Genomic DNA, 15,426 nt, shown 5'->3' on the forward strand with positions numbered 1-15,426 from the left:
TGTGAAAGTTTGAACAAAATCCGTTGAGAAATGTATAGTAGGAGTTCAGCACAGAAGAATTTTTTCACTATATATTCTGTATAAGGAAAAAAACAAAGTGCCATAATTCGGTCAAATATTATCCAATCACAAAACCCCGATAATGTGAGCCAGGGCATTTGATAACAAAGCTTCTGTGAAAGTTTGGTCAAATTCTGTTGAGAAATGTAGGAGGATGTGCGCACAGAAAATTGTTCACTATAATTATATCCTATATTGGGAAAAAAAACAAAGGGCCATAATTAGGTCAAATATTATCCAATAACAAAACCCCAACAATATGCGCCAGGGCACTTGAGTACAAAGCCTCTGCGAAAGTTTGGTCAAAATCCATTGAGAAATGTAGGAACAGTTGGGCACAGACGAAATTATTCACTATATATTCTATTTAAGGAAAAAAAACAAAGGGCCATAATTAGGTCAAATATCATCCAATCACAAAACCCCGACAATATGCGCCAGGTCACTTGATGACAAAGCTTCTGTGAAAGTTTGGTCAAAATCTGTTGAAAAATGTAGGAGGAGTTGCGCACAGAAGAAATTGTATACGCCCGCCCGCCCGCCCGCCGACATACCTTAATCTAATAACCAGTTTTTTCCTTTGGAAAACCTAACAAGTTTGTTCCTTCGGAAAACCTGGTTAAAAAACGGGTTTATAAGTGTTAAAATTAAGCCACTTTCTCATCGTTGTGAAGTCACAAACAAAACTATTTATGGGCACAAAATCCCATCAATTAAACCGTTAGGGGACTAAAAATATTTCTTTTTATGACAAGAAGTTATTGTTGTTAACATGAATTCCAAGTTCAAGGGGGGGAAATTCTGGAAATAGTCACACTAGAGTTATGGACCTTGTATAAAAACATGTGAAATATAAATTTGAAGTTTGAAGTAGATACCTTAAAAAGTAAAGAAGTTATAATAATATTTCTTTAAGAAATTTTTAAGTGCAAAGGGAGATAAATCTGAAAATATTGCTTCGATAGTTATGAACATTATCACATAGGATATGGTTGATGATCAGGAATATGTATTTGAAGTTTGAGGTAGATACCTTTAAAACTAAATAAGTTATAGTAAAAAATAACTTTTTTTAAGTAAAAAAATCTTAGTTAACAGGGAGATAAGTGTTGCAAAATTGGTACTAGAGTTATGAACCTTGTCACATAAGACGTGGTTCATGATAAGGAACATAATTATATTTGAAATATGAAGTTGATCCTTTAAGTAATAAAAAAGTAACAGTAAAAAATAATATTTTTAAGGAAAATTCTAAGTTCAAGGGGAGATAAATCTGAACAATATGCTAGAGTTATGAACCTTATCACATAAGATGTGGTCAATGATAAGAAACATATATTTGAAGTATGAAGTTGATCCCTAAAGTAATAAAGACGTTACAGTAAAAATAATATTTTTTAATGAAAATTCTAAGTTCAAGGGGAGATAAATCTGAAAATATTGGTGCTAGAGTTATGAACCTTGTCACATAAGATGTGGTTGATGATAAGGAACATATATTTGAAGTTGATACCTTAAGAAATGAAAAAGTTACAGTGAAAAATATTTTGCTGCACCAAAACTTTAATATGAAATCTGGACACGGACGCCGGGGCGTTTAGGACAGCTCTCCATATACTTCGAGCTAAGAATATGAGTGTTACTGCAAGCCTTTCTTGTCTCTAGATCATGTTATGGTTCTGTATGTGACACACTCTTGTGATTAATGTTCAATGTCCTGAACAAGGGCTTAAATAAATATCTATACAAATCAAACATATTCTACACAGTTATCTCCCTTTAGGCATTCTGCAAGAGTTATTTGTTGAAATGTTCAAGATAACTAAACTTCAAAATAGCTTTCTTTTATTTCTGATCATTTTCTTTTTACCATTACATCACTCCATTGTAACAAACTACAATTGTACATACAAGTGTAATAACAACAATTATTTGATTTTTTTTGCCTGGTTTTATGTCACAACAACACAGTAAAGGTCATATGTTGGACTTCCAGCTTTACTGCTTGAGGAAGACCTCAGGTTCCCTTCCATGCATTATTTCAGGCATGAATGGGTACCTGAGTAAAACCACCAACATTCTGTAAAATAACAATAGAATTCACCATAGTTATTTGGACAGTTTTCAGGCCAGTCTGAATCTTCTGGGAGTCCATTCAGGCTCTGTTTTCCAGGCTGCTTAATTTAACATACTTCTTCAAATTGAAATTCCTATAACTATTTAAGAGATATTGAAAATTAAAAACAGAATAATCCTTTATTCAAATTAAGCTTAGCTTACTAAACACATCATACAAAATGCTATGTGAATTGTTTCCTAAAATACTGACATGGTCTGCGACATTTCACAGAAAAGACTTGACCATATTCTTTATTGCCATGAAATAATGTTAAAACACATTATTATTACTGGTATAGGTTCCTTCAAAAGATTTATGGAGCAGATTCAGATCCAGGGAATTTTATTATAGTGGGCCGCAGGTATAGACATAAATATATTTGCTGTTTATCCTTAATTTAATCTCTTAAATCTAATTATTGATATGTGTCTTTAAACAACTGAACAAATTATCTTAGTTGGTCAAAGTTATATATCCATCATGAGCTGACGAACATTTTTAGACCAGCATGTTGGATAGCATAATCAAAGTATACATAAAGAGAGCAAAACTTTGCAAAAAGAAATAATTCTAGGATCAACTGCTCTTTTTTAGTGACATCATATTTTAACAGTAGACATTTATAGCAAGTTTAAAATGAACAGCTACATGTATGACAGTTTTAAGAAAATGTACATAACAAAGGGGTTAACTAATTCTGATTGTGTCATACGAGCAACAATAGTCCCATTATTACCAAGAGCAAGCAATATAATCTAGTACAATCCATCTAAATATTACATGGCAATAGTCGCCGAGTTGGCAAAATTAATATTGGCTAAAAATGTACATTTAGCGCTAAATAAAAAGAAGTTAATATATAAAAACAAAGATATTGTACATCAAAATGAACAGACCTCTACCAAAATCAGTTATGATTTTACAACCAAGCGTCAAAAATAACAATATTAGACCTGTAAGTATTTCTACATCAAATAACTCTATCACTAACATTTTACTACTGGCCAAAAAGCAAAAAAAGCAAAATACAGATGGTCCAGCTACAAGGTCAATCAGTGTAGGACTCCAAAAATTAATTTTCTTTTAAGAAATAAAAATACAAAAGCATTTCTAGGGTATTAATTTCTTTTACAGGAAGAAAAGCTTACTGGCAATATATTCTACGAAAAATTTTAAAACTACAATCATGTTGTCTTCATATTCTTTTAATTATATTTGGACAGAGAGAAGAGAAAATGTCATTGTTATATCATTTAAGCAAAAAAACGTAACACTGACATTCTCATTCAAATATTGTGATTGGCCAGTCAGCAAGCAAACATTTAACAGACTGAAACCGAGCGGCCGAGTTCTGTTAAATATTTAGGGCTGACTGGGAGATCACATGTGGTTTGAAGTACTGTGTGCTATCTCTAATATTCTAACATGCTTTGCACTATAACCATATCAAACAGACAGGGTAATCAAGTGCATTATTACACGATATATATGCACAGCATAAGAAAGGAATGCTTACACATCATATGACTTCAGCAAAACGACATCAGGAAAATTATTTCTACACTCAATGTAGATCAACAAATTTTAATAAATTCTCTTTTTTATTAGCATTTAAGTATGGAAAAATATATTAATTTTTGATGCATAATATAATACACGATTTATCGTTCAAATACTTCGTAATTAATCACACAGACCTATCAGCCTTCACGATTATATTACTACGCATTTGAACACGAACCTTGCACTATTCTACAACAATGCACTCAAAATTGATATTGATCTATTTCCTAATTATACCACACTTAATTAGAACATTTTGGTAAAAGTTTAACAAACAAAGAAATCATATTGTACAAATAACAAAATTTTCAGTAAAATGAACTGAAAACTGTTGGAATAATTGAGTGTTATGTAAAATATTTCTTCTGGTCTCAAGCTGCTAAATTTTAGCAGTCCCACAAAAACAGAACAGTGCCCCTTAAGGAACACACTACTTTTTTGTACACTGACATCCTTGTGAATATTTATCATTTAAAGGCTTGCTGATATATCAATAACGAAAGAAGACACTTATGTATGGTATAATAGTATTATATAAGAAATAGAGGATATTTGTTTGTTTTGCATGTAAGATTGAAATATAATTTCACTAAGTGAACACCTGATGCAATATTTTCACGAGTGGCGTAGCCACGAGTGAAAATATAATAGCTGGTGTTCACGAATGAAATATATTTCAATCTTATATGTAAAACAAATAAATTTTCTTTTTATTTCATGCGTTTTAAGTGATTTTAAGTAATTTTTACTGATTTTGCCGCGTATCGTCGCGCATTCTCCTTTGTGACGTCATTACATCATGACGTCACATCAACAATTTAAAAAAAAAAGTTCTGTTAATTTTTTCTAATTTTGTTACATTTTTAACATAATGTATGGTGACATCGGCTTTCTTTTCCTAAAGAAGCAAAATTTACAAATGATGGCATTTATTTCTGCCTGTTATTCCATTTAGTTATGATTTTCTTTTCATCCGCATTCAGATATAGTCCGGCTACAGTGAAAATTATATTTTATAAATTTCACTAGTGGTTTATCAGAATATAAACATCTGATATATTACAATAAAACACTGGAAAGCATGAAATAATACAGAATAAAATGTTCACTTACAAAATAATCAATTTTGCAATGTAACTTGGTTTTGCATTGATTTCATAAATGTGTCACAGTTTCATAAGAACTTTATAATATACATACTTTTATATGATTTTCGAGTCTGATTTTCAAATAATATATTGTGTCAAAAAAGGGTGTTACTTTGGCAAACAACACATCTTGAGAGACAAAGAATTTGGTCTTTTACCAAGAGAATTTGCTCTTCAGAGCTATTACTATGGGAAAAATTGATACATCTTGTTGAAAGTAGGTTCTGGCTTTTCAGAGTGCCGCTACTTACAGGTTGCACTTAACAGGCAGCTAGAAATAAAACTGTGTATCTTTTAATGTAATAAAATTTTATCAACCTAATTTGGAAAAATAATTCTATACATTTTATTTATAGTTACAGCTGTTTTTGTTTTGATTTTTAGAACAACATTTAAAAATCAACACATCAAAAAATCAAGACATTAAATACCAGGGATTATCTAGAAATTTGTGGACTTTTTTTGTTGCTTAAAATATATTTGAGATATTGATTTGAAATCCTTACACTGTTTAGAAGAATAAATGACAAATAAATACAGAAAAAATCATGTAAGTAGCTTCATATATAACCACAATATTTAATTTAGCATAAACACATGTTGACAACAGCGGCACTCTCCAAAATAATTTTGACATCAACGTCATAATAACGTACAACTTGTGCTTCAACGTTACGCAGTCAATAACAGTCACTGCTTCTTAAAGTAATGTCCATCACTAAATTTCTTATGCCACTCAAAACACTAATGATCGCGACATCTTATTTCTTCTGTTCGCCTGCTGATTTTTATCAAATGTTTTTGTAGGTATCATTCCCAAATGACAACAAAATTTCATGATTGCGCAATTTTCTAATTTCTGCGTGTCCGTTATTTTTCTGATGTAAACAATATTGGCGTCTGGCGTTTCTAGCGATATCAACAAAAAAAACAACTGAAATGACGTCCATAATTTTTTTACTTAACGTCCTAGAAGAAACATGCAATGTTTAGGGGGTTTTCTATGTAAATTATTAGTTTTTTAGCAAAAAATATACGACGACTTACTGCACTTTTCTACCTTGCGCCGGATGCTGTGTATGTGCTTATTTAAAAGCAATATAAAATCATTATTTATTGACGCATTTTATTGTTCCTTTCAAAATGTGTTGATTAATATTCTACAAGGTACGTGATAAAATTTCATTACAGTTCATGTTGACGTTTAAGAGATATTTTAAAGGTCCACAAATTTTTGGATAACCCCTCATACATGTATAATATATGCACATAATTATTCATAATTCTCAGTTAAAAATAAATTTTAGAAATAATTTAGTACATATTTCTTAGTTCATTTGTAAGTTTGAGCAAATACTCCTCATTTTAAAAAAGAACAAAAACTTCATTCTATATAAGTCAAAAATTGCTATACATTTTTATCTTTAAAAAAATAAATAAAAGTATGAATTTCTTTAAGAAATCTTTTCTGAATCACAAATATTTAATAACAAGATAATAACATGATTGTAACTGCTATCTTAACCAATACAAAAAAAAAAAATCACAAAACTTGTTATCTTGAATAAATTTACAAGACATATAAAGATATGACTAATTTAATTTACAATACACCTAAACTGTGCTAATGTTAAGGTTCCCTGGCATCGGCTACACCTGCTGGTACTCGTACTGTGAGGCCATCCATATCCTTGGTTACAATTATCTGACATCCTAGACGAGAACTGTAAAAAAATATATTAAACTTTATATTACAATGTATATCCAACTTGCTGGAATAGTGTAACCATACCTTTTATTCAAAGAGTAAAAACGGAAATAGCTTGGGGAAAAAGGAAGCCACAATTATGTTACTTGCAGAAATCATGGACTTTGATTTGGTTAGTAACTGTGTAAATTATTAAACCAATTTTACAGGTAGAACTATATCCAATTTGCCAGTTTAGGTCAACCTGGTACAGACAGACAGACGGACGGATGGATGGACAGACAGATGGTTTGATTACTATATGCCCAGTGGCTTTGAAACAAATCTGTACAATGATATCAAGGTTTTAGTATTTTTATCTACTAAATAAAATTATATTCTACAATGTCATATGTGTACTTTGCAATTTTTCTATGAAAAGTTACTGGTGACCCAACAAGCCTTATATCTGACTCTCTAGAAAGCTTCTGGATAATATTTTCTGTACCCTTACTGGATAAATTCTCTAAAATACCCTAGAGAAATCTTAATCAAGTGGATGATTTAAATTCATCAGAAACTTGTTCATTTTTAGGTCCTCTCCATTTACAAATTTTACAATAACTAGTTTAACCAGACAACATTCTCTGTAAAATTTATGAAACTACATGTTTCAGAAACTTAACTGTTACGTTACTTTGTAATAAAAACTAGAGGTGACTAAGTAGTTAAGGTGTCTGCCTCTATAACCTTGGTATCAGGTTTGAGCCACTTTATTTTTCTTATACTACATCAGAGTAGCAGGCTGGTATAGAAAGTTGACTGGAGAGTTGACAAGAAGAAAGTTTCATTACATTCAAGATTAAATAAATACATCTATTTCATTTATTTCACACCTTATAAAACATAATCAATGCACTTTCAGTATTTCCCCCAAGTAATGTTCCAGTCACAATGGTAACTGAATTCGATCTACTCAAATAAGCCTCATTTTTATTTCCAGAGTTCAAAAAGTTCTATCAAATCCATATCTCACCAATATAGCCTTGTTTTCATTTTTAGACTTCAGAATATCTCTATTAAATGCATATCATACTCAATCTGGCCTCGTTTTCATTTTTGAGACTTCAAAAATATCCTTATTTTAATTAAAGTAACAAAGTTCTGTCAAAATATGGTGGTAAAAAATAAAGAGGTAATACTAATAATAAGGTGTTTAGGAAAAAATCTGATTCTGTTGGACTCATACACAGTTGGAAAACCTATATTAGACTTATTACTAGCGCCTAGTCCACTATTGTTTTAACAGCTGTATACTTATACAATAGAATTCAGTATTGTCCTCAATAATGTATAATAATCTCATAGCATATTTTATTAAATTTTGTTATTACTCAGGTAAAAAAAAGAATTCTAAAGATTTTAAAAATTCAAATCATACGTGTCTGCAAGTCCATATGCGAGATCTAACATATCTAGCTCCTCGTCTGTAGGTTCCTGTGGTAACTTATCATAATCTTTCTGCTCAAATATCAGATGACATGTAGAACATGCTAATGTTCCTTCACAAGCACCTGTATCAATTAAAATCAATCATTTATTATACATGACAATCTTCCTTAGGTCAAATATACAATGTAATCAGACAATCTAAATAATTTAATGATATTAATTAATCTCCATTTATTTAGACTTACATGTATAAACAACTTTAAATTATATAAAAAATATTCAAATTTAAACAACAATTTTAAATTATATACATGTATAAAAATATTCAAATTAAAAGAATCAAGAATTTAAATCATTTGAATTAAACATGCAGCGACAGAAAAGGCAGACTGTTCTTCAATACACCTATCTGTTTTTTGCTAAAATGTGTGTTTATTTTTGTTGTCTTTTATTGGGTTTGAATATAAACAACACTGTCAGGGAACATTTCCTGTCTACTGAAAAAGTAAGTATTTTTTCACCTTTAACTTTGGTAATCCTTATTATAGCATTATATTTAAAAATATATTATTTATTTTTGTGGGAAATGATAGTACATGATGTATATGAATGATCATTGATGTGTTTATGAAATTTTAGTGACAAGGAATATGTTGCTCATATAATTTTTTTTATGAAAAAAATATGTATTAAGTTTCCATAGTAAATGAGAATGTTGGATGAAAGTTCTAAATTGTTTGTTCAACAGATTAAAGTGGTCAGACTACATGGAAATGCAGGCAATAAATTCAGGTTGGCCATTATTACGGGGTGTCATGTTTATCCCTTTAAACGGGTAGGGTCGGTTGTTAGCTAAAAACCGGTCAGAAAACTCAATAACCCGTAACTGAGGTTAGTATTAGACAAACTGCCGATCTTTTTTTAAAAATTACATGTATTCTAAACATTACTTAGGTTTTTAATAACAAGATGTTTTCTCTCATGCTTAGTAACATATATATGATCGTGTACGGTACTGTCTTAAAATAGTTACTTTATATAATCAGACTTCTTTTGTAATCATTGTTGCGTATAACAAAATACGAACAGAATATCATATCGTATCATGAAGAAACAAAGTTTATGTTAAAAATCTAAAAACTGTATTACTATGGTCGGTTATGTGTTCAACACAGTTATTTGGTCATCGTTTTAAACGTTTATCAGTTTTGTTTAACTACTATTTTACCCCTATTCTTGTTAGACCTTAATCTGTAAAATGGACTTACCCAGCCTTGGAATTTGTGAATAATTTATTTGTATTTTAAGGGGTTTCCTTAAATTAAAAAATAAAATAAAATTAGCTGCAGACAATATAGAGCTTGGTCAGCCTCCTTAGTTCAGGCTGGCCTGGCTCTATACTAGTGGCGAGGGCTTATCAGTTACTGTTGCAGCAGGTTAAGGTTTAGAGTAAAATATAGTACTAACCAAAGCCATCTATGTCTATATCATTGTCAATAACTACATCAAGTAGATTATCTCCAACTTTAGCATTTGCGGTATGTTTTGACCCATCAGAACAAACAAAATGTACAGACACTCTGAAAATAGACGTATGGAAACTGTCATGAAATCAAATGCTATTCTATAATTATGATAGATCATTTGAGCCGCGTCACAACAAAACCAACATAGTGGGTTTGCAACCAGCATAGATCCAGACCAGCCTGCGCATCTGCGCAGTACGATCAGAATCCATGCTGTTTGCTATCAGTTTCTCTACTTGAAATAGGGTTTGTAAGCGAACAGCATGGATCCTGATCAGACTGCGCGGATGTGCAGGCTGGTCTGGATCCATGCTGGTCGCAAACCCATTATGTTTGTTTTGTCATGACGCGGCTCATTTTTCCCTCAAATCCTTTATTACTGTATATTATACTAGAGCAAAGTATATACATTGAATTTATACAGAAAAAGCTTATTTTACATTAAAATATACAAAAACTAAATTTACAAAAAGTCTTTCAGAGTGAATCCCTCATAAATTATGTGTTATGTGTTGCCAGACTGGCGACAAATGTGCAACCGACAGTCTATCACATTCAAGCTACCGCAACTAGTGTGAGAAATCTTTTACACTTCAGACAACACTTAGGAGACACAGATCTCTTAATGTTTATTTGAAATACTATCTCATTGTTAACATATTTATGAACATAATGCTGGATGTGATATAGCAACAGAAAAGTGCTAAGGGTGTCTAGCAAATACAATTATCATGATTTTCTATTTCGCGCAAAAATTTTACAGAGTCAAGAAAAACTGCTACATGTGTTTAGAGATATATATATATTAAGTCATTTTATTGAAGCTTTTGAATTATCTGTTATGTAAATTATTGTCATTTTCAACTGAAGATACATATTAAATTTTCATGTATCCACATTAACGAATCACAAATTTGTACTGACATTATATTGACACTTATAAACAATCAATATTGTCTGGTGTTGCTCATTCATAATAAAAGATACACAATTATGTAGTAACTTCAGTTTTGTTCAGATTTTCTTTTATGCATTTTACAAAAAGTATGTAATAAAAAGAAAAAAAGAAAGTTTGATAAGTCTATAATTTTGTTGGATTGCATTACTTTCAATTGTGTAAATTAATTATTAAACATGCCCTAAAATCGCACTTGCCATCGATGAGCAATAATTTCAAAAACAAACTTTAACTTTAATCCACTGGAACCAAGAGATTACCTTTGCCACAAGTATACAGCTAAGCCTGCCAGTGTAGTCTGACCAGGCTCTATACCATTAGAAGCTCAAGTTTTGTATTTTCTATTTTGATATTGAACTCCCTAAAACTAGGATTGGATTGTTCACAAATTCAGTACTTAAAAGGGTTAAAGATTTTTTGAATACAACAAACAAGATCACTATGGTAACAAAACAAAGATAGACAAAAAAATATAGAGCAAAAATTATATGAGAAGTCTGCAAAAAATTATTCCAACAAGAAATATAAGCTTATAATGATACCTTAAAATGATGCTAATAAAATCTAATTAAATAATATCTGTTGTGTCAACGTGACACAGGCTTGTCAATGATATAGTGAAACAAAATACAAATGTATTAACATTATAGGAAAATCTTCGGATATTTAAGCTACCAGTGTTGACACTAACACCTCCAGTGGTGTCAAGCTGGGGTTGACAGAGTTAATTACCATTAATTCTAACATTAAGGTTCAAGTTGCTGTGATTATTACAAGTCCTACAACATCGGTGTATTGATTATATATTAATATATTAAATCCTTGCAGTTACATGTACATGTAGTAGAGAGAATATCTAGAACCTTTAAACAAAATAGTGCTAATTGTTATTGTGCATTGCTGAGAAACATAAGCACACAGCTACTAACTTTTTGAGTATTTATTGAAATAATAAACTTCAGCGTGAAAAAACAACAACAAAAAAACTTAATTTTAAACAAGTTTTCACTCTTGTTGCTGTAATTCCCAAAATTTATCTTATAATTCAATCTAAAAGCACTACTATCAAGCCATTTAAAATAATATACAATCTATATAGATAACAGATATTACGACCGTAGCCAGCTGGCTAAAACATAATCTACTCATATAAGCAGTGCAGACCAAGTTCAGTCGGCAGTACTTCCCTGTCATGTGATAATAATGTGCACTGTCAGTAGTCTGTACATATTTTGAAAATTTCCTTAATAATGAAGAATGATTTAGTCTAGACTGATAGACTGAAAAGTCCATAAAAGATGTTAACCATGGTATGGTTTTATATTTTTTCATACACTCAATGTCAGAGGTGCCTGTTTGAACAGTTTAATTTCTACCTTTTAAATATTTTAACCCTTAACCTGCTGAATTTTTAAATAGACTTTTCCAGTCTCCATTTTTGTAACTTTCTATTTATCAAGATAGGGATATCACTTTATTATTTAAAATAAATATAAGTTTCCAAGATAAGACTGTTTAATAAATATGGTTAACTATGTGCCATTATACAGTGGTCGATATTCATGTTTCGTAATTTGCTACGAATATCATTTTAATGTATCATTTTGTCCTTGTATTAGTTTATATATCTTGTGTATTAATTTGTCAGTTATCCATGTGCTTTAAATTCTCTACAGTCTGATATACACAACTAATTATTTATATTTCATTGGGACATTACTTGCATGCTGGGCCTCAGTTTTTATAAACTTCCAGGAAAAACCATCTCACACAATTTGCACTTTGATTTCTAAGGTTTACGCCAGGAATTGCTTCTCTTTCTTTATTAAATTATCAAGGTGTTCGTTTTATGTCCTTTACAGGCATAAACAGCCATTCTTACATAGAGATAAACCGTATGACATGATAAGCCTGGTTTTACAATACTTCAGACTGTTTTTATTGGAATAAAGTTATTACAAAAGTAACAATTGAAATCACTTTTATAAAAAAGTTCAAAGTTCATCTCCTTTCTGCCACTGCATGATAAAAAGTACCTTCAAGTTCAACATCATTATGTATAGCAACATCAAGAAATGTTGTGCCAACAGTGGCTATAGCTGCAACTTTATCCCCATCTCTATCTATGAAATATACAGTTATCCTATAAAATAATAAAGTAGCATTCTCACATCAAGGTAGCATTACTAGTTGTATACTATATATATTGTCTGTCAAAACAAGATAATAATTTATATTTTCTAGTACATGATTATGTACTTAAGTTTATATTATTTTAAGATATATTTATTTAAGCTTGACTGCATATTAACAATTTTCAAGCTCACTTCCCAGATCAGAACTTGTGACTTTTAATGATATTAAGAATCATTGTCATGGCCTGAATAGGGCTCCAACCTACAACTGCTTGGTTGAGATGCAGACACTTCAACCACTAGGCCACTGCTCCACATAAAACCAACAGTCATTGATTACATGTATATTGGTTAGTATTGGGTCACTCTAATAACAAAGCATTTTATTTTCACTAGTAAATTACAATTTTTACTGTTGGGCTACGGTAACTTGTTAATTTCAACCAAGTGATGGGAAAAAGAAGCTACACATTAAAAACTAATTACAGTCATGTATGTTCAATTTTTACTAATTCATTTTGAGTTGACAAGCTTTGGTTACATAAATGACCTTCATCCTGAGACTTTCAAGTTATTATCTCAAAGAATAATATGACTGCATGAATCTAAGGTGTTGTGTTCTTTTCTGACAAAATATGGCAATATTTAATAAACTGTGTAAACAACAACTGGTACTACTCATTTTAAGTTCACTACAAATTCTGTACATCTTAACAAATTGTTAATTGACTCAGTGTAAAGAGAGCTGAAATTTTATAATAACATCCTTTAAAGTCTATCTGTATTTTATGTTAGCTAAAGAGTCTTAAGCGAACAGGTTTTTTAGTACTGCTGTCCCACACCTTCAAAATAAAAGCGACATAAAAAGTTATGGAAGCCAGCACTATATTTTATGTAGAGGACTGGTGCAATAAGCCTCAGAAATCATTATTTAAAAATTCTTCAGAAAGGTAAAACATGTGACTTACTAAAAATAATGAATTAGGGGCATGTTAGATGTTAAACAACTGATCTGATGAAAGTAGCGCTGTACTGTAGGCCTACATGTAGTTGCTACTTTAAGTTACAAAATATATATATAGCTAAAGTAAAGCTAGCAAAATGTAAGCAAAATTGGCTTTATCATGTTGATTACATTCTCAGTTGTTGATGTTTTACTTTAGATTAAATCTGAATTTATGCTGACCCAGTAACTGCATTTTGTTTTCCGGGAATTTATATCAACCATAATAGAAAACATTTGGTCTGCTGGCTGTTTACTGTTTACTGTTTCCTTGGAGTATTGTAAGCACTCCTGTGCTTGTTGACTCCCTCGATCTCATGTTTACATTTGGTGTTCCGCTTCCGGTTGAAAAAATCACGCGGAAAAGTACGCGTCTAGGAATATATATCTTCCAGGTCAAACCTTTGATTCTGCCATGCTTTATCCAATTTACATTTGAATGAGTTAACACTATTGCTACAAACTATCGTTTCGTCCAGGTCATTCCATTTGTCGATTGCACGAGTAGGAAAAGCATTTAAGCGTATAGATTTTACACAACGGGGTTTGATGAGGCGATATATGTGCCCCCGAGTGGGATTGTCATTAAACGAGAGTAACTTTTCACAGTCAAAATCTTCTAGACCATTAATTAGTTTATACAAAAGCTGAAAACTAATATTACCTATTGTGACAAATGTCTGACTGAACGAGGCACTTATTCATTTCATCAACAGCAATACCAGATAATGAAACATAAGAAAGAATTAAAAACTAGAAGTTATTCAACTTACATGTACAGTACTAAAATATCCGAAAACAGATAATGGTCGAAAATGTAAACACTTACGTTTCTTTCTTTGGTTTTGGGATCGTTGTAGAAAAATTCCGTACAAGTGAATGGTTCAGTTTATTTCTCGGAACAAACGACGTTGTAAATGCACTAGATCGTGCTATATATTGAGCAAATCTTGGAATAATATATCGCACACAAGACATGATGTTTCTCCCAATCGAATCCTGTGACATTAACACAATGGGTCAATCACCACTATGGTATTTACTATAAATACCAATAGCATATTGGATATGTAACGCAGACTGGCATTTGACCAATGGAGAGCAAAAACCAGAGCATCACGTGCATATTTCTTTTCAATGTTACAGTTGGCTCCAGCGTCTCCAAACAACATTTAATTTTGAGAATTCCCGAGTACTGTAGACCCATCTACTTATGCAGGGTCTTTTGCTGTACTTTGTCCAGTAGAGTAGAATAAAAATCAGAGGACACTTTTGTTCAACATAAAGGGAGAAAAAAAAGAGTAGTTAAAATAACTTGCAGAGCTTACAAATGCACATCTTTAATTGTAATTGAAACAAATAGAATTGATTTATGATTTTTTTTAGTTATCTGCCCCTGAAAGTGAGGCTTTAGCCCTGTGGCAAGTATCACCTTATTTGAATTTAGAGCCACTCATGTTTGTTATTTTATTCCCTGTCATGCTTCAAAATTTGCTGAAATTCTATGAGATATATATTTTATTTTTAGTTGTTTATGCAAAATATAGCAATTTTAATCCAGTTATAATGCCCCAAAGTGCAATATAATAATAATGTTTACTATATTTGTAATTGCATGAAGCTAATAGTAAAATGTCTGTTGGACAAAATTGTTTATACATTGCAAAATGACTAAAAAAGAAACAACATTAATAAATAAAAAAAGCAACATTAATTAGATTGGAAACAAAATCAGGTTAAAAAAATGCTTGAATAATTATTTGGTTATCTGCTCT

General features: G+C 31.0%; 1 protein-coding gene across 2 annotated transcripts; it reads right to left on the reverse strand.

The window, feature by feature from the left end:
* Positions 1-1,888: 1,888 nt before the first annotated feature.
* On the reverse strand, positions 1,889-14,695 carry LOC132727153 (adrenodoxin-like). Of its 2 annotated transcripts, none has more exons than XM_060712568.1 (4): positions 14,481-14,695; positions 12,550-12,656; positions 8,019-8,151; positions 1,889-6,614 (listed from the first exon to the last, which is right to left on the reverse strand). In XM_060712568.1, the coding sequence occupies exons 1-4, from the start codon at positions 14,657-14,659 to the stop codon at positions 6,521-6,523; spliced, it is 513 nt and encodes a 170-aa protein (XP_060568551.1). In that variant the 5' UTR covers positions 14,660-14,695; the 3' UTR covers positions 1,889-6,520. The 2 variants fall into 2 exon arrangements, with proteins under 2 accessions (XP_060568551.1, XP_060568550.1); XM_060712567.1 differs by lacking the exon at positions 12,550-12,656 and adding an exon at positions 9,497-9,609 and having other exon boundaries at positions 14,481-14,692.
* Between the last annotated feature and the right edge of the window lie 731 nt (positions 14,696-15,426).

This window comes from Ruditapes philippinarum, unplaced genomic scaffold, assembly GCF_026571515.1.
Source record: "Ruditapes philippinarum isolate M1 unplaced genomic scaffold, ASM2657151v2 ctg1084_1_1_1_1, whole genome shotgun sequence".
NCBI lineage: Eukaryota > Metazoa > Mollusca > Bivalvia > Venerida > Veneridae > Ruditapes > Ruditapes philippinarum.